The 26,526-nt window shown below is 40.7% G+C and overlaps 3 protein-coding genes and 2 long non-coding RNA genes across 11 annotated transcripts in view; all 5 read right to left on the bottom strand.

Annotated features, from left to right (window-relative positions):
* The window catches only part of LOC102080623 (transmembrane emp24 domain-containing protein 6), a 43,724-nt gene extending 32,396 nt beyond the window's left edge, over window positions 1-11,328 (bottom strand). For all 7 annotated transcript variants that reach the window (XR_003219825.1, XR_003219826.1, XR_002061913.2 and 4 more), the window contains exon 1: window positions 8,097-11,328. The gene's annotated coding sequence lies outside the window, so the exon portion shown is untranslated. The remainder of the gene's footprint in view (window positions 1-8,096) is intronic.
* A 1,395-nt stretch (window positions 11,329-12,723) lies between these two features.
* Window positions 12,724-15,749, bottom strand: LOC109201783 (uncharacterized). Its single transcript, XM_025906607.1, has 2 exons — window positions 13,437-15,749; window positions 12,724-12,807 (listed from the first exon to the last, which is right to left on the bottom strand). Exon 1 carries the CDS (start codon window positions 15,257-15,259, stop codon window positions 13,646-13,648), a length of 1,614 nt encoding a protein of 537 aa, XP_025762392.1. The 5' UTR covers window positions 15,260-15,749; the 3' UTR covers window positions 12,724-12,807; window positions 13,437-13,645.
* A 710-nt stretch (window positions 15,750-16,459) lies between these two features.
* Window positions 16,460-18,257, bottom strand: LOC109201962 (dynein regulatory complex subunit 4). Its single transcript, XM_019358035.2, has one exon. The coding sequence runs from the start codon at window positions 17,267-17,269 to the stop codon at window positions 16,532-16,534; it is 738 nt and encodes a 245-aa protein (XP_019213580.1). The 5' UTR covers window positions 17,270-18,257; the 3' UTR covers window positions 16,460-16,531.
* A 692-nt stretch (window positions 18,258-18,949) lies between these two features.
* On the bottom strand, window positions 18,950-22,466 carry LOC112846710 (uncharacterized). Its single transcript, XR_003219846.1, has 2 exons — window positions 21,239-22,466; window positions 18,950-20,632 (listed from the first exon to the last, which is right to left on the bottom strand). It is a non-coding gene; the product is annotated as an uncharacterized LOC112846710 (long non-coding RNA).
* Window positions 22,467-22,897: 431 nt separating this feature from the next.
* LOC109201963 (uncharacterized) lies at window positions 22,898-26,041 on the bottom strand. The gene is made up of 2 exons (XR_003219845.1): window positions 24,910-26,041; window positions 22,898-23,264 (listed from the first exon to the last, which is right to left on the bottom strand). It is a non-coding gene; the product is annotated as an uncharacterized LOC109201963 (long non-coding RNA).
* Window positions 26,042-26,526: the final 485 nt, after the last annotated feature.

Here is a 26,526-nt window from a genome sequence, read left to right as displayed (position 1 = left end):
TCAAAAAACCCAATCGTTATAAAATCATACTAAAACCCATTTCAAATTAAACAAATTAAATCTTAAATCCCTCTCTTTTTTGACACATCTCATGTGGCAAAAAACTCAAAATGCTCCACCCAAGCTTAGGAAATTAACAAGGGAAAAAAGGTTAGTCATATCATATCATTTCTCAGAACACTTCAGCCATCCACCTCTCCGGTATTTTGCTCCAGCCCTGAAAACCTGTGTTTAAGGAACAAAATCAATTTAATCATCATGTCAAATCTTCTCAAAGTCGTTGCTCCATCGAACTCTGGATCCTTGGAACTTCCTGGAAACAAAACCTGTACTTAACTAGAACTTCACATTTCATACTCAATTTCCCCACTTATGATCCAACCTGTGTCATAACACAAAATAAACTTAAACAAAACAGTTATTAATCATGAGTTACCTCAGTTCATGGTAACTTGAATTTCATCAACCAATGTTTTCCCTTTTAGCATTTAGCATTCTATAATGTAATAACATAATCCAACCCCAGTAAATAATTTTCTCAAAGCACACATCAATGTCCCAAAATCAGCATCCCCAGATTTAAGTCTCCCACTTGTCCTTTCATTTATTTCCCCCTTGGTCCCATCACTCACATTCACTCCCATGCATTCACACATGATATTTTTTGCTGATACTGCAGCCTTCTGCGCACGTCATCAGATGCTCCACATCAGCAAAATGAGCTCAATCATTTGTTTTATTTCGTTTTCCTTTTTAGGAAAATAGTTCTCTATACTTTTGACTGGATTGAATCGATCAATCCATTTTTAGACAGAGACTTGCCGCCACTCAGTCTCTGATTGTAATCAATTATAATTCTGTAATGCCCACCTGATTTTCGTACTTGGTAATTTTGTCAGCGCCGTCCGTTCACTCTCTTCCAGGCCTGCTTAGAACAAAAATGAAAAAAGAGAGCTGATTATTAGCTCATCAAAGTACCAAACAAAATCACCTGACAGGTTTTTTCCCAAGTGCACTTACTACTACAAAAAATTTTTGGGGCCCCTCTCAGACATATCCATGTCTTAATCAAACACCCTCTCTGGAAATAAAACAACAGCCTCAAAAATCTGAAACAATCTTAAATTTCACCCATTCAACACACCGAAAACCTCGCCAAAAGCTACACCGTTTTGTACACAACAATAACCCCGGTTAAGCACTTTACCATACTCAGATTCAGCCTAACACCTTACAACAATGTGTCAACACTAATTTATAAACCTCCTAATCAAATTTGCACCTCTGAACAATCTACCCCTCCTTTAAGGCCTCAATCACACACACACAGCAAGCTCCTCTGTCCACATTCACACAAGTTCTCAAACTTTTTCCATCCTCAGCCATATCTCAACAATTTAACTTGGCAAAAGAAATACATGTTTAAACTTTATCACATTATTGAATTATTTTCATTTTCTTTCTGTACTAATCACTTACTTTGATAAATCAGTGCAAGAGCACTCCTAAGTAATTACTCCTCTTTTGTTTTTGTTTTTTTCCATAACTCACTCCCTTGTCATACAGCTTCGTTTGAGTTATTCCACAACAACTCTATTTTATCCAAGTGTGTTTTAAGTGTATTTTCTTCAACATTCACACCATTTTAACCCTCATGAAATTAACAGGCTGATTTAATTACATATGTTTGTGTTCTTAGCCAAGTTTTAATCACTATCTATGCATTACTCTTCATGAGCTTATCTCTGTAAGGTTAGTGCATTTTCTGTTTGTATGTGTGATTTTTATAAATGTTTCTTTATGATCTTTGTGATCTTGTAAATGTTTCTTTTGCAGTGTTTCAAACTCCTTTTGACAGGGTGTATTTTCTCTCTCTGGTTCATCACTGGTCATTGTTAATGACATTTCCCCTCGCCTGTGCCCAGTGGCCTTACCTGTTAAATCCCGTCTCCTCCAGTGACTCCAAGGTCACTCCGGGACTTAGGTTCAAGCAATCGTGACTGCGCCTTGCCTTAGGTTGTCCCAGGGTTTCGAGGTGGGATCTTACCCGTCATGGGCTGTCCAGCCTTCCATGCCCGCCTACTACAGTGGCCAACTGGGCAAGGGTGTTATCAGGCCTAGGGGACACACTGGTTCTGGAAATTAAAGGAGTGTAAACTGCTTTCTTTATTAAACTTTCCAACAATAATTTCACATGTAACAGTTTGTGTACGTGCGTTTTCAATTCATTAATGTAATTGTTAGTTCATGTATTTATTTCTCTCGGTCTAAAACCTGTAATTAATATAATTTTATTACTTTCTTACTTTTTCTTAAAACATGCATTCGCTTCATCTTCTTAGAATTCAACTCGGTCTATTTCTCTGGGTGCTCCCCTGACATCATCAGTCACACACACACACCTTCCTCTCACACACACTTTTAAATAGAGCTCTTCCAAACATCAGGACAACTAACACTTCTCCACGCACAGGACCATTCTTTAGGTCAGTTTTATAGCATCAGTCACCCAATAATCTCTTAACTGGGTTTCCCAAGTATATATACTTATGTATTTTCAATCGGAAAAAATAAACTCAACCTGTCATAACATCTCTCATGGATTTCTTGAATTAAAAGCACTTTCAAACTTTAAAACATCCTACTTTTCCTCACAAAAGAAATATATTTCCCACTCCTTTATTTCATACACACGTTTAAAAGTTCTAACCTCTTTAGTCATTCAGTAATCGTCTCACACACTGCCTTTTCTTTCAAACTCCCCCTTTTCACTTACTCAGACAAATCACACAGTCACTCAAATCAAATACTGACAGCATTCACACAGTTAAAATCACACAAAATACGCTTTCATACGAGTATTTTGGACATGGCTTCCATGATCAGAAAGAGCAAGTCAAAAGAAAAAAGAAAAAGAAAACTGAAACCTCTCATCGTCTCACACCCCGCTTCTCCACACACACATAACTGAAAAATAAAACACACCAACATTTATGGCTCACGAAATATACATCTATCAAAATTCAGTCATTTACTATACATCCACACTAATATATTCACACTGTATTTACACTCTCATAATAAGCAAAACCAACCTCTTATATACAGGCATTTAGCAAAAAGCTCAATACTGTCGAAATTGAAACCACCCTCTCTGCGCGTCCCCGCTGCTCATTTGCATTTACACACACCATCAGTGCACATCCGGCTGTGCATCGCTGACACAGAGACTGATCTTACTCATAGATCTCATATTTTATATTACAGACGTCTTATTAATTACAACTGCACAGATTTTTTAGGCCTCTTAAATCCTATAAATTTCGACAAATTTACCCATAACGGTCCGACCGATAAAGTCCCTGACTTTTTTGCGACCAATTTTAGCCAGTATTCCGTCCCTGACGGTGGCCCGATTGCTAATGCCCTAACCAAATTTATCGTAGCCAAAAAAGCACAGATACCGTTCCAAACGGTAAAGTGGTCCAACCACTGGCTTATCTCAGGATGCCCTGTACCCCACGGTCAAGCCAAACCGAGCTAACCCTACTCTGTGATAGGTCAACAATGCGCGTCCACATCGAGGAGGGATCGCAACGTCCGGGCTATGCGCTTCTTAGCAGCCCAGCTGCCGTTCTTGAAAAATTTAGAGTAATTTGAACCAACAATCTACATCCAAACCAGGATTAAGATTAAGGACAACCCTCAACAGTTTTAGAGATTCCCCAGTCCTCTTCGGATGTTGCCCGAAACTATCCCTAGTCATCGCTAGGTGAAGGATAAATTTCTCTATCCAGCAGGGAGCGTCACCTCCGAGAAACTTCTTAAAGGTTGCATAACCAATGGGACTTGAACCCACAAAATGACCAAATTCCCTATCATTCTAAAAGTTCACTTAGCAGCTCCAACTGCTTTAATTCTCTTTTCATTCCTTTATTCTCATTACTCAGTACTGTCACTTATACTTCCTTAACCTGCAACTTCAAACACATGTAACTTCCTATCCCTGCAGTCAGCTTCTCCCCCACTGAAGACTTCAGTGTAAGAATATAAAAACATTCAAAAACCTTTAAATTATAGATTCAACTGATTATAACTGAACCTGTAATAAAGACTAATATAATACCAATATATTTGAACATCTGAATGCATCTGAATGCAACATCACATGAAATGGTAATGATGATTATAAAATACAGGGTTCGTATGCTTTTTTCAGGGTCAAATTCAAGCACTTTTTAAGCACTTTCAAGATCCGTTTTTAAGCTTTTCCAGCCCCCCCCCCCCCCCCCCCCCGCTACCCGCCCCCCAAAAAAGAATGCATGTTTCAATTCGCATCACCTCAGTAAGACCATGTGAAAAGACACCTTAGCTCCCCTTTTGTTAGGACTCAGAAAAACGCACCACACAAAAATACTGCAAAAGGAACGGTCACCTTTTATACTTAGTGTATAAACTCAAAAAGCACATTTCACTTAAAAATTAAGATGTGCAAATGTGAACAAATCAACTTGTTAGAGATATTCTTCTCCTGTTGAAAAAAAAACAAAAATAAATAAGTCTAGATATTGATGTTTCTTTCCTGTGTGCCAAAAAAATAGGAGACAGATGTTTGTTTGTTTTTTAAGTTATTTCCCAATAAAACTGTTTTATTGCTAACTACATTGCTGTCTGTATTATTGCTGAAGTCCTAAATGATCACCTTTAAAGTGTTTGTGCTAATAACATCAAGTCAGTCAGGCATGGAGAACAGCACTGACTGTTTAACTAGTTTAATGTGTCGGTGGCGATAAACATATTTTGAATGAAAGCCGGGGAACTTTGGTAGCACAGAAACAAGTGGCTATTCTTTGTGACCATATGGATCACTCATATTACCATTATTTCACCCAAAGGTACCAAATTAATACTCAAAAAAGCTGCAGCAATACACACAAATATAAACAGTACTTGGTGACAACTTTGCCTTTAGCCGTTAACCCTCTGGTGTCCAGGGTATAATTGGCCGTTTTCGACTACTTTTGATTTGGCCTCTATATTTCACCATTAAAAACTGTTTATCTTGCCAATCTGTTATTATCTCATTTTGACATAATGTGTCAGTACAATTGATCTAAATTCAGACAAAATTTAAAATACAAGTAGAAAGTGATATTTTTGACTGTAAAAACCACAAGCATGTTTAAAGAATCATTTTCACAACTTAGTAATAGAAATTGGACATTTTTAAAAAATATGAACAAGTTTTGCAAACAACAGAGTTATATGGTACTATTTACCTAAAAATGCAGCCAAGGCTCAGACGTTTTTTATATAACCATTCAAAACTATTTACAGAACAATCAGGTGTTCTGCATCAAATAAGAAGGCACACAAATTATTTATGCAACTCCAAAACATAGTTTGTGTCACTATAACACAGATGAGAACAGCACAGGGATAAACCTGCAGGTCTGACAGCAGGTGTGTCACTCAGCGTTTACACTGCAACCTGCCTTTGGTGGCTTTTTTGCAGCAACTGTAACGTTCACTAGTAGAACTGACACACAAAACACAACTACTACACTACACACTAACTACACAAGACAACACACTAACTTGAGACTCCAAACACGATAAACGTCACAAATCTCGTATCAAAACTCTCTCTCTCTCTTTCGCTCACTCGCTCTCTCTCTTCCCTCTCTTCCCAACAACCAAATACCACATGTTGCTGTATCATTTTTTTGATTGGTCGACATGGTACATTTTTCCACCAATAGGGAAGGAGTGTTTTTCTTTTTTCACTCACAAGCAAAGCGTCTTTGCTAGCGCTCTCCATAAAAAACAGTTTTTGCCGTTTCTTCCCGGAGTAAACGCCACTGTTGTATTCAGACCCCCCTCCCCCCAAAACAAAACAAAACAAAACAAAATAAAAAACAAAAAACATCGGTTTTACGTGACCTATCAATACAATTTAAAAAAACTGGTATATAGTTTGAAGTCCGCACATTTGACCCAAGTTGAAATGGAGGATCTGGGTCCGTCGACCCCAGAGGGTTAATCAGAAAGCCTTAAGTTAGCTAGTTATGTATCGGGCTAATGTTTAAAGCTTTCACTTGAGTAAATTACTCATATTACTGCTAAGTAATGTTAGCTAAGTTCACAGCATATTCCGTAATAGCGCTGCCATACTGCATCACACTCAGTGCATTTCAATCATGTCTCCAGCGAGTTTGATAGCTAGCTAAATAATAATCTTTTTTTTTTCTTTTTCTTTAAATAGCATGTGTAACGTACGCGTCGCGTACTGGAAAATTATTTACTAGGACTCACCTATCATGCGACCAGAGAGCGCAAACTCCGCCATTGTTGTTTTCCATCATTAAAAACATTAAAAGCATTAAAACAGCAACCTACAGGTATGTTAGCGCACTCATCCCCAACTGTCCGAGGGAGGGGCGGGGTCACATATTAAAACAGACGCAAGGCAGCCCACGCGGGGGAAAATTGCTTTTGCTTTTTGTTACTCATTTTATTTCTCTATCTGATCAGAAAACAATTCAATCAGATAGCTATTTATTGTGAATGAAATACAGTTACATTTTCATGCACTTTTAAGCACCACATCTGAAATTCAAGCACTTTCACAACCTTGAAAAGAGGACATCAGAATTCAAGCACTTTCAAGGATTTCAAGCACCCGTACGAACCCTGAAAATAGCAGCAAATAATAGCAGTAAAATATTTCTCCCCTTCACACTCTCTATGAGCACACTGTCGCGCTGAGCTAAAGGATCCTGTCTATCCCGCAATATCCGCTGAATTCTGAAAACTCTCCTTATCAATCTTGCACCTTCCGCAACGGGTTGCTCGCGTACAAACGGACAGGACATGGCTGCGACAGACTTCCCAAATCCACCTTCGCTTTTATAGCCGTGGTCTCTCATCTTGATTACACGAAGTGTTTTACTATTACTACTCTAAAATATGAATTACATCTGAAATAATCAAATACATGAAATGGAATGATTAATAGTACATTTCCCTTTTTTTAGGAAATGACCTGTATGTATCTGTATGAAATCAATAAAAGAATCAAATACTGCATTATCTTTAGTTACATTGATAATATTTATTTATGGAAAAACAGTGGAGAAATATCGCTGTTGCTTTCGTATAAATGAAGCGGACATACCTGAGTGGCCGCGATCTAATCCTGTTTACATAAAGTAAGCCTGCTCCCAAGCAGGTTTACGCTTACGGATCTGTTGCTATGACAGCAAGTCCCGGATGAGCTTCGGAGAACCGAACGATCCAAGATCACGCGAAATCGTCAACAATTAAATCCAGCTAACTTACTTAGCGAGGTACGAAGAACGGACCCCTGGTCCTGACCAGCTCTTTACCCACTTAAGGATACTTGTGGGTGCATGGACGTTTACCCAAATAGTCTACATGTGCTTTGTGGACTTGGAGAAGGCGTTTGTGTCCCTCAGAGTGTCCTGTGGGAGATGCTTGGGGAGTATGGGGAGTCTGACCCATTACTACAGGACATTTGATCCTTATACAACTGTTGCAAGACCTTGGTTGGTTGTGCTTATGAATTCTGGGGTGATGGTGAGTTTTATTTTTTTAATAAAATTTATTAAAATTCAGTTCAATTAATTTAAAACATTGAATAAAGTATTCATTTGTGAATTTATTTCCACTTCTAACTAATTAGTGTCACTGTAAATGGCCTCGCTAGAAGTCTGACTAGCTATCCAAACAGCTAAACATGAACCCAGGAAGTCCAGACAATAGATGAGATCTTATGAAGTTTACTGGTTCTTTCATTTTGTGAAACTGTAACAATAAAGCATATGTGGAAATGCACATTACTCATCTGTACTGTTAACAACAACATACAGCCTTAACGGATTGTACAGCCTTAAACCAATGACCTAACAATGCATTTGAGAAGCTAGCATGACGATTAGCACCGCTAATTAGCATATGAACTGGCGATCTCATTTACATATGAATAGCACATTGAAAACTTGTTAACTGTGATCCATCACACATAAAGACAACACTTGGGAGTGTCTCGTTGCTTTTTACCATTAAATACTTACGGACAATGCTTTAACAAACACCCAAAGGAAGGACATGAATGTGGAGCGGCCATCTTGAAACAGCATAGCAAGAAAACATCCACTTCCTGTCTAACTCTTCTTCTACTGTCATAAAATATCGACTTAAAGGGGCCACAGAGTGGCACATTTTACTAACATCTGAAACATGAAATTAACTAAGCAGTAACATAACACTCCCCACCTGGGATTATAACAATCCCATATTAAATTGTCAGTCACTAAACTTTTCGGGGGACAGCAGCAAAACTACTTCTGTTACAGGACGAGAGAAAGTCTTCTTATTGCCTGAGTGAGAAGTAGTTACTTCGACTTTCCTGACAAGTCCATCTCTGCCTGGGAAAGTCTTGGTTATGACACACATGGGCCAATCGCTCCTCTTCACCTGAATGTCTTTGAGCAGAACGATGTCCCCTTCCTTGAGACTTTGTTTCTTGTCCTGCCATTTGTGTCGCAACTGAAGAGTATGAAGGTATTCCCGTCTCCATTTGGACCAGAACATGTCAGCGAGACTTTGTACTCTTTTCCATTGTTCTTTCAGAAGTATCCCCTTTCCAAAGTCACCAGGGGGTGGCGTTGCTGAGTCTGGTTTCATCGTGAGCAGCATTGATGGCGTGAGGATGAGGATCAACTCGATATGGACTGCTCTTGTTGACAGACATGAGAACATCACGGCCCACCTTTTAGAGCTAGCTTGTCCTCCTCTCGTGCGCCGTGTTACAATGCCACGGCTACACCCACATATGTGAAGGGGGGTGCAACTCGCAATCGTTCAGATGGTAAGTTTCCCCATTTGCTAACATTCTGCTTTTCCTCTCAATTTCTTGCATGTGACACACTTAAAAAAGCACTGTACTGATAGCCCTTTGGGCCCTACCATCCAGAACCCTGCAGCTCTAATGGCACCTTCTGTGAAATGTCTTCCTTGGTGTTTCACAGTCTCGTGAAAGTGTCGTATTAAGAGCGTTCCCAAGTGGTGTCGGGCAGGGATGACGAGAGGGTGAGTGGTGTCGATGCCCAGTTCAGATTGTATGATCCGGCCCCCAACTCTTAAGAGTCCATTACTGTCTAAAATCGGATGCAGTTTCCAGAGACTGCTTGAGGAGAAAATCTTGATTCCTTCCTGAATACACTTTATTTCCCTTTTGTAGCACTCACTCTGAACACTCTTTATGCAAACCTTCGCATTTTCCAATTCTTCCACCGTGGGTTGACAGAGATGCCAACCACGACAGCTGGATGCTTGGTTGGATAGACCAAAGGAACGAGCAATGTGGATCAAGCGGGCAACTGCTCTGAGGAGAGGACTGTAGTTGGAAAACTTCTCAAAATGAGATGAACTTACTGTTGATTTTGTGGCTTGTGTCAGATTTGCTGTCACCAGCGGACGCATTTCCGTATCAAGGGCGGGATCCACAAGGTCAAACGTGACTGGAGATTGTGGCTGTGCAGACGGTTTGAGGAGAAAGGCCGGCCCTTTAAACCATGTTGTGCTGCTCAGTTGCGCTGCTGCAACAGAGCGGGACCCATAATCTGCTGGGTTGAGTTCGGATGGAACATGTTTCCACTGGTTGGAGCATGTTGATTGGAGGATGCGTTGGACCCTGTTATGCACGTACACATAAAATCTTCGTGACTGATTGTGGATGTAGCCTAGCACGACTTTACTGTCGGTGTAGTACTCAATGTCGTCAAACGTGATGTCTATTTCCGCTACTATCAGCTCCGCAACTTCAACTGCAAGCATTGCGGCACATAACTCTAGCCTTGGAATCGTGAGGCCGGCTTGAGGAGCTAGCTTTGTTTTCCCAAACACAAAGCCGATTTCTGTTTCGTTTGAAGTAGACAGTTTGATGTAAGTGACAGCTGCAATGGCTTTCACGGATGCATCAGCGAATACACAAAGTTTTTTGGTTTGAGCGCCAGATGTAGAGAGAGAAGTGTAGGGGCGTGGTATTTGGAGACCTTCTAAATCTCGAAGTGAGTCCTTCCAAACCCTCCACTCTGCTTTCATGTTGTCTGGGAGTGCTGCATCCCAGTCATCCGTCAAGCTGGTAAGTTCTCTGAGAATCAGCCTGCCTTGAATTGTGATTGGAGCGAGAAACCCTAGGGGGTTGTAGAGACTATTAACAGTAGAGAGGACACCTCTACGCGTGAAGGCCTTTTGCTCGTTTTCAACTTTGAATGTGAAAGTGTCCGTGTTAACATTCCACAGCAGCCCTAAACTGCATTGCACTGGCAAGTCTTGAGCGCACAGGTCCAAGTTTCCAATATTTTTTGCCCTGTCTTCTGGTGGAAAAGCCTCTAGGACTGTAGGTCGGTTGGAGATGACTTTGTGTAGTCTGAGATTTGAGGAAGCAAGAGCCTGTTGAGCTTGGAGAACTTGTATAGCCCTTTCTTCAGTAGAAAATGATTTGAGAGCGTCATCGACGTAGAAATCTCGCTCAATGAATGTCCGCACCTCACTCCCAAAATCTAGCTCACCAGTCGCTGCTGCTTTCTTCAACCCATATATGGCGACGGAGGGGGAGGGACTGTTCCCAAAAATGTGCACCCGCATGCGATACTCTATAACTTCAGATGACATGTCGTTATCTTTGTACCACAAGAAGCGGAGAAAGTCTCTGTGGCTCTCTTTGACAACAAAACAGTGGAACGTGTTCAATGTCCGCCGTTATGGCCACCTGCTCCTTTCTGAATCTTATGAGCACCCCAACAAGACTGTTGTTGAGGTCGGGGCCTGTTAGCAACACGTCGTTGAGAGAGACTCCTTCATATGGGGCGCTTGAGTCAAATACGACCCTAATTTTGGCAGGTTTCTTCGGATGGTAAACTCCAAACAAAGGGAAGTACCAGCATTCCTGGTTCTGACTGAGAGCTGGTGCCACTTCGGCATGTCCTCTGGTAAGCATGTTCTTCATAAACTCCAGAAAGTGTGTTTTCATTTCAGGTCGTTTTTCAAGAGTGCGCCGGAGTGACATAAGGCGATCGTAGGCTAGTTGTCTGTTGTTCGGGAGCCGTTGTCGTGGCGATCGGAAAGGCAGAGGACCAACCCAGCTATTTGTCACTGCCCTGATAGAACTCTGAGTCCATTATTTGGAGAAACTGCATATCCTCAACTGATGGTGCAAGTCTGTGATCATCCGCTGTGCGTGTGAAAACCTGCTGACCAATGCTGTCCACATTACATCCTGATACATGAAGGCTTGAGGGGTTGTGACTAGTGCTGGGCGATATGACGATATATATCGTGTGGACGATAGAAAAGTTTCTATCGTGCCATTTGTCTTCTATCGTTTCTATCGTTTCTAACCCGAATTTTACAAATTATTACATAAAATATATCATTAACCCTTTAAAACCGGTCGGAGCAGGCAAACTCCGTTTTCCCTAACTATTTTTAAATCCCTGTAGAACTGTAACCACGTAAGGTAGCGCAATAATGGTTTTTTTTGCATATGAAACGGTAGGAGTTGTACTTACATCTTATTCCATTAGCTTGCCCTAGGTCACGGTTTCCTTCCACACATAGCTTTGCAAAAATTGCATAAAAAGCACTTCCAGCAACAAAAACATAATATTCCAGACTTGCAGCAACAAAAACATAATATTCCAGAAACAGGTTTTGCCGATCCGATCAGCTGTTCATAACACTTCCTACACTGGAATATAACTCAGCGCGAACTATCGCATGTCCGCCATTACATGTCCGAAACCGGAAGTGATGTCATTTTCGCGGAAAATGTAGTTTTTTAAGCTTCAAAGCCTATGTTGGTGTTTTTAAAAGTCATGTTTGACTTTATGTTCTTCTGTATCGTTTCTGGGATGCTTAGAAGTCAAATTACACTGCTGTAAATCGTTTATTTTGATGCACATGCTGTGTTTTTGCAAATTTGCATTTATTTATTTTCATTTTTCCTGTAGTATATAAAAATTTGTGTATCTCAAAAATAAAACTATGAAGACACTCAAAATAAATCAATTTTAAGATAAGCTCTGGTGGACTTGGTTCTATGGTAGGTCTTAAAGGGTTAAATAGCCTGTGCAAATATATTAATGTTGTCTTCTCACTTTACATACTCTTAACTTTATGCAAGAGAAAATAAAGTATAAAAAAATGACATTTTTCACAAAGAAACTCTGTCTTGTTGTTTTGCAACATGGTGCTGCTTTACATGCACCCGGATTTGCGACATGCTTTACAGTAACTCAAAACAAAGACTGCACCCTCTCCACTCGCTGTTTAAAGACTGCATACTTTCCAGATGACCACAGGTCAGGTGGTATATCGTGATATATATCGTTATCGTGATATAAAATAATTCATATCGTGATAAATATTTTTTCCATATCGCCCAGCACTAGTTGTGACTATGCTCAGGAGCTTTTGTGAATGTCTCTTTAACAGTTATTTGACTGCTGCATGGCTGAAAATGGCTTGCACGGCCATTCTCCAGTATGAAAGTTGTAGTGGAGATATCAAAGATAGGCACGGCTGTGGCACTGATTCAGACTTTGAGCACTACGGTCGCCCCGGTGTGTCGGCCAGAACACCACTTAAGGCCGAATTGTCCCAGAGTAGGAAAGAAGAAGGGAGCTTGAGGTTCCGTTTGAGGCACTTTATTGTCACCACTCAATTTCTGGGGCTGTAAACAGCGGGTGTACATAGGTGTGTGTGTGTGTGTGTGGTTTCCTACAAAGGAAATACACAAGGGAAATAACGATAAATAAAGAGAATAAACAAGTAAAACAGTCAAATATAAACATGATACAACATAGTTGACATAATCACATATATAGAAATAAGACAATACAGTACACTTCAAACTGCTCACACTATGCAACTAAACAGCATTAGTGCGAGGTTAAGTTACCGTCAGTACACAGGAACTACTTCCGGTAGTTGTACAAAATAAAAGCGCCCCCATTACAATCTGCCGTAATGCTCTTATTGTGAAGGGCAAGCGGGAACGCGATCCTTCCGGTCAAACTACGATCGCTATTTTATTAATCCTCATACCTAATTGTACACTACAAACTCCGCTACTTCAAAGTAAACAATCACAAGCATCACATACAACATACAGAGAAGGTTTGATAACACAGGAATGACGTTATGGACATACGAGCGACCGTACAAGCGTCAACAAAGCTAAACCAGGATAAGCTGACGACATAAATTGCCATATGAAATGAGGGTGAACTCACGCGTTGCATGCGTGGCCTACCGCTCCAACTATGGACTACATTAGCTCCTAAATGGTAAACATACTACAGTACTGACACAAACAAAGGCAAAATACAACACCGGTCAATACTCACTTGTCATTTACGCACACATAACATTCCCCAGGAATCAGTGCACCACCTCCAGACCAACACTGCTCATCCGACATTAAACTGCCCACCTTACTAACCGGATGATGTCACTAGAAGGTGGGCTGGCCCAAACTGACAGAAGAGTGAATATTAAATGAACTTATATAAACTTATAAACACCAATAAAACTATTCTATGAACTTTGGGGCCTTTTATACAAAAGTCTTATAGCTGTTCACGTGTGGGGGTCTGTGCACTCCATCAAGACAGACATCACCTACCACAACCCAACCCATGTCGAGTCTCTGAGCAAATGGGGCGTCGTCTGGGCCGTTTATTTGCTCCCGGACTTTGTGGACTCGAAGCATGTCTCGTCCCAGCAATAGTAGTATGTTGGCGTTTGGGTCTAATGGCGGGATCAAGTTAGCAATCTGTCGTAGATGGGCGTGGTGATGGGCAGCTTCTGGAGTTGGTATCTCAGAGCGGTTATCTGGAATGTCGTTACATTCGAGGAGTGTTGGCAGAGGAAGACTTGCCTTTCCATTCACTGACTCTACTATAAAGCCAGAAGCACTTCTTCCTGATACTCCTGTGAGTCCGGCACACATCTTTAACATGTACGGGCGACTCTCTCCTTGGATCTGAAAAACATCAAAGAACTGGGAACGTGCCAACGATCGATTACTCTGATCGTCCAAGATTGCATACATTTTCTTTGTTTGCTCTCTGTGTCCAGCAGGATATACATTCACTAGTGTGATTTTTGAACATTCTCTGGCGCTCACTCCTTCTCCACACACCTCAGTACACCGAGACGTGACTTCTTGGGTGTCTGCTTTGTCACTCTCCCCGCCTTGCTGTGGGGAAGGGGGCGATTTAGACTCCCGTGGTGCTGGACCTGGGTGGAGGGCAGAAATGTGATTCTTGCTGTCACACTCAGTGCACGTGATTTCTGATTCACAGTTCTTGGCTAGATGGTCAGTAGATGAGCAGCAGCGAAAGCAGACGTTTAATTTTTTGAGAATCTGTTTGCGCTCTTCCAAGGGTTTCTCTCTGAACCCTCTGCACCTTTTCAGGGGATGAGGCTTGTTGTGAATTGGGCACTGTTTATTTGGATTCACAGCACATTTGGATTTTTCTGCATCTGCCTTGTCCTGTACTTGAGTTTTGTGAACAGATATGGGCTCTTTGGGGAACCTTTCATGCATGTGTCTTCGTTCTGTTGTTATGGGTTGGTTAGGGCTGCGAACGCTGAAGCTAGGGTCAGTTCGTGTTCTGGCTTCAGTGCGAATGAAGTTGACAAACACAGTAAAGGGGGGAAAGCTGACGCCATAATTGTGCTTGTACTTTGAGCCAATATTCATCCACTTTTCTTGTAGATTGTACGGCAATTTTTCGACTATCGCTTGGATCCCTCTTGATGTGTCTAAGTACGACAAGCCAGGTAAGTAACCATCCAGCTTAGCTGCCTCTAGCTCTAACATTAGGTCAGCAAGATCACGGAGTTTATAAGGCTCTTTAAGTGTGATTTTAGGGAAGCTGTCTACCTTTTGAAAGAGAGCTTGCTCTACAGCTTCTGGGAAGCCATATACTTCTTCAAGTCTGTCCCAAGTCATAGCTAAACCAACTTCAGGGCATCTGATATTGACAGCTCTCATTTGTTTGGCTTGTTTGGCTGAATCTTTACCAAGGTAGCGCACCAGCAAATCCAGCTCTCCTCCTGGTGAAAGGTCTAACCCTGCAATTGCGGTTTTGAAAGATGATTTCCAGACATTTTTATTTTGTAAATTCTTTTTCTTTTGGTTTTCGTTTGAGTCTATCAGCATCAAGGCTTCTCGCCCTCTGTGCCGGTATTGCTGACAAAGAGGCTTTTGAGGAAGAGTGGTGAAAACACGGATGGAACAAATCTAACTAATGAAACAGGAAGTAAACTCAACATAACGAGCACAGGACAAAAGACTATCATAATAAAACAGGAAACAGACACAGGTAAACTAAACACCGACAAAATGTCCAAACTTAAAACACTGGGTCAACCACCCAGACACCATTACAGAAAAACATGATGAAAATTAGAAGATTTTATTAAATATTTCTGTAAAAATCCTGCAGGGTGAGATGCAATTGGACGACATGTATCATGAGAATAAAAGAGGACTGAAAATTGAACCTCGCTGTTCTCAATGGAAATCTCAAATGCTAATCTACCAGCTAACTCTAACAAGCTGTTTTTGTGTTGTTTTTATAATGTTTTAATAATTATTTGGCTGCTCACCTTTAAAACATGTATCTCTCTGACGAGAGTTTGTGTTGTATCAACATTATCAGAAACAAGGATGCAAGGAGAGGAGACAAACTAGTGAGGAATGCTGGCTCTATAATTGGAGCTGCCACACACACACACACACGCACGCACGCACACTAAGGACAGACTCTGTGTGCACTTAATCTATAATAAAATGATGACAGAAAATATAATGAAATATATTTGAAATAAAAACTTTATTTTGATTTGCTGCTAACTGCAAGGTTTTTATCTGTAGTTTTTGTAGTAGGAAGCACTGCAAAAACTACAATAAAAAAAGTGCAGTTAACAAATGTAGTGCTCTCCACTATGTAAAACCCTCACCTGAATTTTTAGGTTTTTCAGTTCAAGACAATTAAATGAAACCCAAAAATTCAACCCCAACAATCAAATGATCCCCTATGAGCAAGCACTCTGGCAACGGTGGAGAGGAAAAACTCCCTTTTAACAGGAAGAAACCTCTGGCAGAACCAGGCTCAGGGAGGGCGGTCTTCTGCCATGACTGGTTGGGGTTGGGGGTGAGGGGCAAAATAAAATCAAACATAAAGGAGAGCACAGCATATTTATGACAGGCTGGTGGGCTGTGGCTCGAGTCCAAAAGATGCTCGAGTGCCCTGCACCAGCGGGAACAACGCCAGGATGAAGGTGGACTGTGGCTGGAAAACATCATTACTGTTTTTAAAGGGTAACTGGTCCACATCCACAATTACAGTAGGGCTGTAATTGTGGATGTGGACCACAATCCACAATTGTATCGATCCCCGTTCTTTGAATGATCCCCGGGACATTCCCTTCAGCCAAAAAGCTTTGAGATGGCCCAGCAAGCTGCAGGAACAACAATGGCCACTGTGGCAAGACCTGAACCTACTTTAAGTAGGCGCTGATTATTTTCCACAGTTTTCATGAGTTCTGCATTCGCTTTCCTGCTATTTTTGAGCTGTTCCCTGAGCTCTGCGTTGACTTTCCAGCTAATTTCGAGCTCTTCCTTGAGCTCTGCGTTGTCTTTCCTGCTTTTTTCGAGCTCTTCCCTGCTATTTTTGAGCTCTTGGTTGTCTTTCCTGCTATTTTCGAGCTGTTCCCTGAGCTCTGCGTTGTCTTTCCTGCTAATTTCGAGCTCTTCCTTGAGCTCTGCATTGTCTTTCCTGCTATTTTCGAGCTCTTCACTGCTATTTTTGAGCTCTTCCCTTCTATTTTTGAGCTCTTCTCTGAGCTCTGTGTTGTCTTTCCTGTTATTCTCGAACCCTTTCCTGAGATCTGCGTTTTCTTTCTCAATATTTTCGAGCTCTTCCCTGAGATCTGTGTTTTCTTTCTTAATATTATTGAGCGTTTCCTTGAGATCTGTGTTTTCTTTCTTAATATTTTCAAGCTCTTCCTTTTGTTCTGCAGTTATTCTACGGGTGTACTCAAAATGAAGCCCTATGTCTCTGTAAACCTGAGACAGGCTCATCTCACTAGCCTCAAGCTGCAGCATTAGTGATTCCTCTCTACTATGGCTTCCAGAAGGTAAGTCATTTAATGATTCCTGTGACATTTTTTTAAAGGTTTAAAGCACGGTGTCACAGGTTAAATACGTATTAGCTTTGTCTAAAACAACTGGCTGTTTCTGAAAATGCTCCAATGTTAACTGTTAAAGGAGCTCCCCTATTTAAGGACTCGGTTTAGCAGAGAACGTGACGTCGCCCGCGGCGTCATAATGGTCCTTTGAGAAGATCAAAGAGCGCTGTGGATGGAGGAGGAGCCAAGATGGCGACCTGTGTGGACGCTTCTCTGTAAGCTCGTGAATCTCTGATGAGTACCAAACGTTTTAAATGATCTAAACTGACTCAGATAATTCCTTTATTAGAAGTGACTCATTGCACTTGTGTTTTGCGCTCGTACAGGACATCTTTATAACATAAAATCAGGCGAAACTGAGTTTCTTTTCTTTTTTTTCCTGCCGAATTCCGACACGGTGAAGTGTTAGCTTGTATAGAAACATTTAGCTAATAGCCACGAGATAAGCTTGCAAAATGGCCAAAAAAGAGGCAAGAAGAAAGGAAGGACTGATAATGGACTTGGAGCCAGATAAAACCTTTGCAGGCTTATGCAAACCTCTCCCTCAGACCCCTCTTAGTGCAACGTCTACGGTGTCTGTAGACCATTACGTCTTTTCATTGGCCCGGAATCTACGGTGAGCGTAGACACTGTAGACTCGGGCCAATAGGAGCGCCGAAACCCACTGTAGACGACCAATCGTCTGGTCGACGGAAGTTGCGTCACCAAAACAACAACAACAACACACAGCGAAGAAGCCGGCAAGTTCGCTATTTTTTTGAAATGGAAACTGGCATTTCTTCTGTTTACGTGAAGTTACAGACTCTGGATTTAGCGGAAATTACACGACGCTGAATAGCGCATTTAAGGCTTTTTCTTTGTGGTAAATGTTAGCCGCGCGCTAGCCGACATCTAATGTATTACGCCCATTTCTAGTCTTTTCAGTGGCTACAACTGATGATCGCGACATTAGCAATTCATGTTGTAAATCCAGATGCCCATGCACCTCGTCAGCAGGCCTGGTGAGAACTGTGGTCTTCACCAAACCTGCACACAGCAGCTGCTCAGCCGAGCCGCTGCCTTCACTCACGCACGGAGGGTATCCACGCGCCTTCAAGTCAACATGATGCCTTCCGTGGCTCGTTACAAACCATCTGAGATATATTAAGTAGTAAGTGTATTTAATATCATACTAGGCAGATTTACCGCACTGCCATTTACTACACATTTACCCGTGTTTGGCTATTGTCAGTACATCTCGCTCGTTGTAAACTTTCTTTAAGTACGTGTAACATTCACAATGATATTGTTGATGGTAACGTGTATGATTCCAGCCTACCTGATAGGCACTTTTGACTTTTTGTAGTTCAGTTCACTGATTGACTACCCTGCAGTGCTGTTTTCCTGTATTCCTGTTTCGTCCACTTTAATAAAGTGTCCTGTGTTACAGTAACAGTGAGTTGTGGATTTACTTAATGAATGTCTAAATTGGGCTTTAATCTGCCTTAGGCATGTAGACACAACTATGTAGAAACACATAACAGACCTGAACCAAAGAAGCAATGTGTACAAGCAGGCAAAGACAAGTTTTGGAAGTATTTGTACAACACATTATTGGGTTCAAAATATTGGGAAGAAAACACAGGAGGAATGCAAGTAACCACAATGGTCCAAAAGATGAATTCAAGCGATGACTTTAATGAAAATCACACGTGTGGGAGACACACCCTGCAGAACATCAAAGGTGGATCTCTCAAACAATAAACAACATAAAGGTTTTATATGGGCAGATTAATACAACGCCCCTTCATGTCTTAAACAGATACAATATTTGCATACGTCAAATCAAACCCACAAAACCCCAGTTAACTTTTGACCCCTTTTTAAAAGAACATTGGCTTCCATCCTTCTCTCGGTGCAGTCCCCGCACCCACAGTCCCCACAAGACAGTTAGACATCCTGTACTCTTATCAAACCATCACCTACACCCACAAAAACTGCAACCTTAGCAAGCATGCTTACCTTTCACCTAAATAAACTCACTTGTATGTCTGTGTACGTGTGGGTGTGTGTGTATGTCTGTGCATATGTTACCCTTGCCTTGCACCCTATGTGACCTCTCTGCTTATGCAACCAGGCTGAAGCCATCCTATGTGTGATGATCTTGGCTTATATGTAAAATATATAAAAAAGGTATTAAACAAATGTCTCAATCTGATACCACTACTTAAAACTTAATAAAAAGGTATACATGAATAAAAATAATAAAAGAACAGAATACAAATGTATTGTAAGCATGTGCAATCCTTCAATAACTCAGGTCATCCTCACAGTAGATTGGCTAATCCTAACCAAAAGTTTATAACCCTCAAGAGACGACTTCTTGAGTCACAACTCCTTTAAGGCACAAATGCAATGTGTAAAATAATCATAGGTGCTCCTGCAATGACAAATTATCATATGATTATACTGGCACCTGTACATAAAGTAAATAAAGTAAATAAAAGTGAACTTAAAATGAATGCAAACTTTAAGGTAATATCAATAAATGCATCAATGCAAATGCTTGTTATATGATTATGATGCGATAACAATATCCAAATAATAAAACTGAAAATAGTAAAATGAACTGATAAAAAATGGCAGGAAAAATAACATCTCTTTTCTCCACAACATGCCTCCACAACAACTTCAGTGTATCCTGGAATTGTTTAGTAAACACATTTCCCCAGAATAGTCTTGGTTGACGTCAGGTGACTGTGAAAGCCATGGTGTATGATCACGCCTTTTTCATAATCAACTACTCAGTCTATTTGTCACGGGACAAACATAATCTGTCATAGCAAGTTTGTAATGATTTTACAACTCTTTTACCTTTGACAAGTGAACCCTAACATGGCAGCAAAGTGCAACAATGTCTCTCTGTGTAGGGGTCAAGAGTTCAGGGCATGCCTTTAATTTCTTGCCTGTCTGTAAATGACAGTGTCATGGCATGAATAATCCTTCAGATTTTACCAGTAGAAAAGTAAAACAATTACATTGTCTCATCAGGAGAACCTAAAAGACTCCTCTTATGGCTAGTCTTTGCACATAATAATCACAGAAGAAAAGAAAGGAATTGATTTTCAATTGCGCTTAGTTTCAGGAGACTTTCCAACCTGTTGGTTCAAAAGAGCCAAAAGAAAATCCTCATCGATGTTGGAGTAAAAACTCGATGCTTTTATTGGAATATACACTGATAATGCTTACTGTCCTGTCATTGTAAACCAGTCAAAATACACAAATAACACATTGTGATCATGCTGAAGACCACAGACGGCATTCCAGGCGTCAGGTGAGATAAAGGAGCTGGAAACATCACCTGACAAAGAAAAAACAGACAACAGACTGAATGAATGAAAGAAGGCTTCTTCATTGAACATTTTCCACCAATCACAAGCCTCTTCTTTCACTCTAGACTTTTGACCAATCACCGATCAGGATGAATTGCACTACTGTACTGTGCATCCCCCAACCCAAAGAAGAGCCGCATCGAAGTGCATGAGGTGAGAGAGGAAGCTGTATCCAATGCCGACATCTTGAAAGCTATTAATGGGCTGAATGACAGATTCTCCAAATCCGAACAAAAACACGGCGGAGATTATTGCCGTGCGGGATCACGTGAAAGGTCTTGAAATACAGAGCAAAGAGACAGAGGTTACTGTGAAGAAGCTGAAAGATCGCATTGCTGCACTTCAGGAGAAACAAGAGGAGACGAGAGATATAGTCGGCGGTGGAACCTGCGTTTGCTGAATCTCCCAGAGCATAGTAACAAAGATATAAGAAAAGAGGTGATGGATATAATCGCCCTGATCATCCCAGAGGAAAAAAACAAATTCGAGTTCATGATAGATACTGTTCATAGAGTTGGTCGAACAAGAGATGAAAACCGCTCACGCCCCATCATCATACAGTTCACCATGCGCACCTTCCGACACAAAGTGTGGAGAGCTTCCCTCAACTCTGATGTGATGAAGAAGAAGAATCTCAGGTTGGCTGAAGATCTCACCTACATGGAGAGACAGTGCAGAAATAAACTGTGGCCAACTGTCAAACAAGCCCGTGACGAGGGAAAGAAGACCAAATGGATTGGTCCTGTGGCCATCATTGATGGTGTAAGACACACTGCATAAATAAGAGGTTATTAAAAGATCAGCAAGATGACTGAAATACTTTAAGTTCACTCTGTACGTTACCTAACATTAACAACAGGTATTTCAACTACCTCAGGCTCCCAATGTTACTGTTCAATATTTAATCATTTTGAGGCACTTGTATATTGTTTTTGTTTTGTGTTTTTGCTTGAAATACCTCAGGTTCATTAGGTAATATGTTTACAACCAATAATATCCTCTTTAAATTTTCTATAAAACTTTTATACCTCCAAGTTAGTTGTACCAATATCTGGCAAACATTATTATGGTTATGTTTGAACTTGCTTATGTTTTACAGTGTGAGTAGTTAAATATCCTACTTTTATTGGTGTATAAATGTTAATTTGCTTAAGCATTTGGGTCACTGCATCGGGGGGGGAAAAACCAAAGAGTCTGAAGAATTTTACTTAGGTACTCAACACTTAGTGTTCCCTTTTGAGAGTATCTTCTTTAGGTGTTTATACCTTAGCACCTTATAAGTTTCTAGTTAGTTTAACAGACATCCAGTTCACTTTATTCATTCCCTTCTTTTCTTATGACAGACTTACATTTCAGTTCCTTAAAAATACTATCCCTTAATGTTCGAGGTATTCGTGACAGTACCAAAAGAAAGTCAATTTTCATTTTCTGTAGACGGAAAAATGCTGATTTGATTTTTCTACAAGAAACTCATTCGAGTGATAATGATGTAAAATTCTGGAAAGCACAGTGGGGTGATCAGTGTTATTTTTGCCACGCCTCTCAACATTCGGCAGGCGTAGCCATTCTCCTTAACAACTTTAAAGGTAATATTATTGTATCATTGTCTTCAGATGAAGGCAGATGGATTATTCTGGTTTTCAAATTGGACAACGCCTTCTTTATAGTCTGTAATTTATACAGTCATAACAACACAACTCAGGCGGAATCTACAGGGAGTGCAGAATTATTAGGCAAGTTGTATTTTTGAGGAATAATTTTATTATTGAACAACAACCATGTTCTCAATGAACCCAAAAAACTCATTCATATCAAAGCTGAATGTTTTTGGAAGTAGTTTTTAGTTTTAGCTATTTTAGGGGGATATCTGTGTGTGCAGGTGACTATTACTGTGCATAATTATTAGGCAACTTAACAAAAAACAAATATATACCCATTTCAATTATTTATTTTTACCAGTGAAACCAATATAACATCTCCACATTCACAAATATACATTTCTGACATTCAAAAACAAATCAAAAACAAATCAGCGACCAATATAGCCACCTTTCTTTGCAAGGACACTCAAAAGCCTGCCATCCATGGATTCTGTCAGTGTTTTGATCTGTTCACCATCAACATTGCGTGCAGCAGCAACCACAGCCTCCCAGACACTGTTCAGAGAGGTGTACTGTTTTCCCTCCTTGTAAATCTCACATTTGATGATGGACCACAGGTTCTCAACATGATTATTTCTAATATTTATTCATTCAAGGAGAAAGAACCATCACTGCTTTGAATTCGTTCGTGTCTGCCGTTCCTCCACACAAATCCAGACATTTTTATTTTTTAAATTCTTTTTCTTTTGGTTTTCGTTTGAGTCTATCAGCACCGAGGCTTCTCGCCCTCTGTGCCGGTATTGCTGACAAAGAGGCTTTTGAGGAAGAGTAGCCGCAGGTACCCAGAGGTGACGATGAGGAGGCTGAGGGCCATCGACCACCAGGTGATGTACTTTGAGTTGGACTGCAGCAGGAAGTAGTCGACGCTCTTTCTCATCCAGCTGAAGCCGTAGTGCCGGAACATATGAAAGACGTAGGTCTCCACTTTGTGGGTCGTAGTCTGACACAGCAGAACAGACGCAGGTATAAAAATCTGTTTATTCACTTTTGATGTGTCAAACTCCAACAATCCCGCCTCTGCTACCAGTTACTGTTTTTAATTCATTATGTGAACCACTGAAACGGAGTTTGTCCTTAATGTTTCCATAGGAATTAAAATCAGTTGTATTTGATGGGTGTATCCAACAGCAGGTGTGAGAACCTTTGCAAATGCAGACGTTTTTGCAGTTTGCTGGTCTGCAGCATTCAGTTGTGTGTTAACACAATGCTACAATCATCTCAGGAGTGGATGTTCCAGCAAATTCAACCTAAGACCATCCAAACGCTCAGAAAAGCTGCAAAAACCCAAGAATTCTCATTCTCAGACTCTACAGGCCTCATGTTAAATGTTAAAGTTCATGAGAGTACAAATAGAAAGAGACTGAGAAGTGTGACTTGTTTGGAAGGGTTACCAGGAGGAAGCCTCTTCTCTTTAAATGAACATTGCAGCAGGGCTCAGGTTCCTTTGGACAGAAAAAACCAAAGTGGGCATGTTTGTCCATAAAGGAGAAAACGAAACACATCACACCAGCTGTCAGCACGGTGGTGGAGGGATGATGATCTGGGCTCCGTGCAGTGACTCAGTAAACCATGAATTCCTCTGTATACAAATGTATTCTAGAGTCAGATGTGAGGCCATCAGCCCCACAGCTAAAGCTCAGGCCAAACTCAGTCATACACATGACAGTGATACCAAGAACAGTGCCAAATCTCTAAAGAATGGCTGAAAAAGAAAAGAATCAAAGTGGTGCAATGCTCCAGTCAGTCCAGACCTCAGCCTGACTGAGAAGCTGTGGTGGGACCTTCAGAGAACAGTGCTGAAACTGACTGAAGAGTTGAGACTGAGGAAATTCCTTCATAATGATGAAACTAATAACATCTACAGGGTGCATGCACGAGGCATTGACGATGACGTGACCATCAGCAGAGACAAACAAATAATGAGACGATGAGAAACGGGTGAAAACACGGCTGGAACAAATCTAACTAATGAAACAAGAAGTAAACTCAACATAACGAGCACAGGACAAAAGACTATCATAATAAAACAGGAAACAGACACAGGTAAACTAAACACCGACAAAATGTCCAAACTTAAAACACTGGGTCAACCACCCAGACACCATTACAGAAAAACATGATGAAAATTAGAAGATTTTATTAAATATTTCTGTAAAAATCCTGCAGGGTGAGATGCAATTGGACGACATGTATCATGAGAATAAAAGAGGACTGAAAATTGAACCTCGCTGTTCTCAATGGAAATCTCAAATGCTAATCTACCTGCTAACTCTAACAAGCTGTTTTTGTGTTGTTTTTATAATGTTTTAATAATTATTTGGCTGCTCACCTTTAAAACATGTATCTCTCTGACGAGAGTTTGTGTTGTATCAACATTTAATGTTAAAGTGAATTACTAGTCATAATTTCCTACAATCTGTTCATCGCATTCAGCTGAAGTGAAATAACAGCGTGGAAGAGCTATCCCAGAACCGCTCCTGGTCTGTGACGTTGGGGCTGGCGTTTGCCTGGGAACCCCATGAGCTGAGCCCCAAAATAGTAGATGCTGTGTTGCAGTGTGAATAGATCAAAAATGATTAACCAACCCTGAAATGTCTCCTCTGGTGGGAAAACTGGACGGGCTGCACAGATGGAAGCACTGCTGATAGAGAGGAAACCCCTGCAGGAGAAAGGAGGGAAACTCTCCAGGTGATCCAAAACAAATGATCCTTGAAACTATTCCACAGACAGATCCTGACTGCTTAAAGGCATCCTGTGGAGATTTGGACCACCAGTTCAGTAATATTTGACCATGTGGTGGATGTACATTTAGATTATTCTCATGGCCATGATTCATATTTCAACATTTACATGAATCCATTGATCCACTGGTGAACAGGAAACAGCAGAAATATGCCAACAGGAGAGTGGGTGTATAGTGCTGGGAAGAAGGTTTTTTCTTATTGTTGCATATTTGTCTGTTTGATACATGTTTTAGAAATGAGAGGAGACAAACTAGTGAGGAATGCTGGCTCTATAATTGGAGCTGCCACACACACACACACACGCACACACACTAAGGACAGACTCTGTGTGAAGCCCGTCTATATTACATTTTCTGATCTATCACACAGGTTAAACTTATTCCTGGTTATATTCTGATCAGTGCTGAGCAGTTAAACATAATTAACTATCAATAAAATCATATATGAATTATGATTCTGTGATTAACAATGAATATACTTAATATCACTTCTCATTTTCAAAATCATGTCATTTAGCTTTGAAATGTCTGCATTTGAGAATAAAAAATTTTCTTAGTAACAACATTTGTTAAGATCCAACCCTGCAAAATATGATTTTTGCCAGTTTTCAAGTGGTCTTAAACCTTTTAATCAGGACTGTATCTTATATCACTTCCATTTAATGTGTAAAAACTGCATCAGTGTTTTGCTGGGATGTGTCTGCTCCTCTGGCTTTCCTTTTAGCAGTGAGTGCAACTATGTCATAGAGGTTTTAGTGCAGCATAAACTCCAGCAGATATTTTTGCAGGAGGTACAGTGTTAACAGGCTGCAAGAAATATAAATACAGTCGAACCCCAGCTAACGAAGACCCCATTTAACGAAAAATTCAAGTTACGAAGGCACTTCACGGCAATATTTCTGCCCGTGGTACAGCAAAATGCCCGCGTAACGAAATCCGCTGGCTGAGCCCAGAATGCCTTCCGAATCATGTGATAACCCTCGGCTTTCGTACTTGCATTTCGCTGTTCCACGTGAAAGACGTATTGTTGTTGCAGTGCGCTATTTCGTGTGCTTTTCGTTTGCAAATAGCCTATCGTTCATTCATAATGGGGCCGAAAAAACTTTCTGCAAGTGATTCGAGTGAAAAGAAGAAGCGTAAAGTGCTCTCAATGGAAACAAAGAGAGAAATTATTGAAAATATGAGCGAGGTCCTCCTCCACCAAGAACTTCGTCTTCAGCCAGCATCGCCTCACTCAAAATGCGATGGAAAAAGGTGCTTCGACTTACGAAAATTTTGACTTACGAAAGACCCTCTGGAACGAATTTATTCCATAAGTTGGGGTTCCACTGTACAGAGTCTCGTCTGTCTCTATCAGTAATTATAATACAAAACATACGACACACATGTGTACAAAGAAGTGTCCAGGTTCATCCTGACCATCAACCTTTCTGGCTGAAGGTCATTTCTGCCAGCAGGA

This window comes from Oreochromis niloticus, linkage group LG4, assembly GCF_001858045.2.
Source record: "Oreochromis niloticus isolate F11D_XX linkage group LG4, O_niloticus_UMD_NMBU, whole genome shotgun sequence".
In the NCBI taxonomy this organism is placed as follows: Eukaryota; Metazoa; Chordata; class Actinopteri; order Cichliformes; family Cichlidae; genus Oreochromis; species Oreochromis niloticus.
The sequence above is the reverse complement of the archived record's forward strand: the minus strand, read 5'-3'. Positions and strand labels throughout refer to the sequence as shown.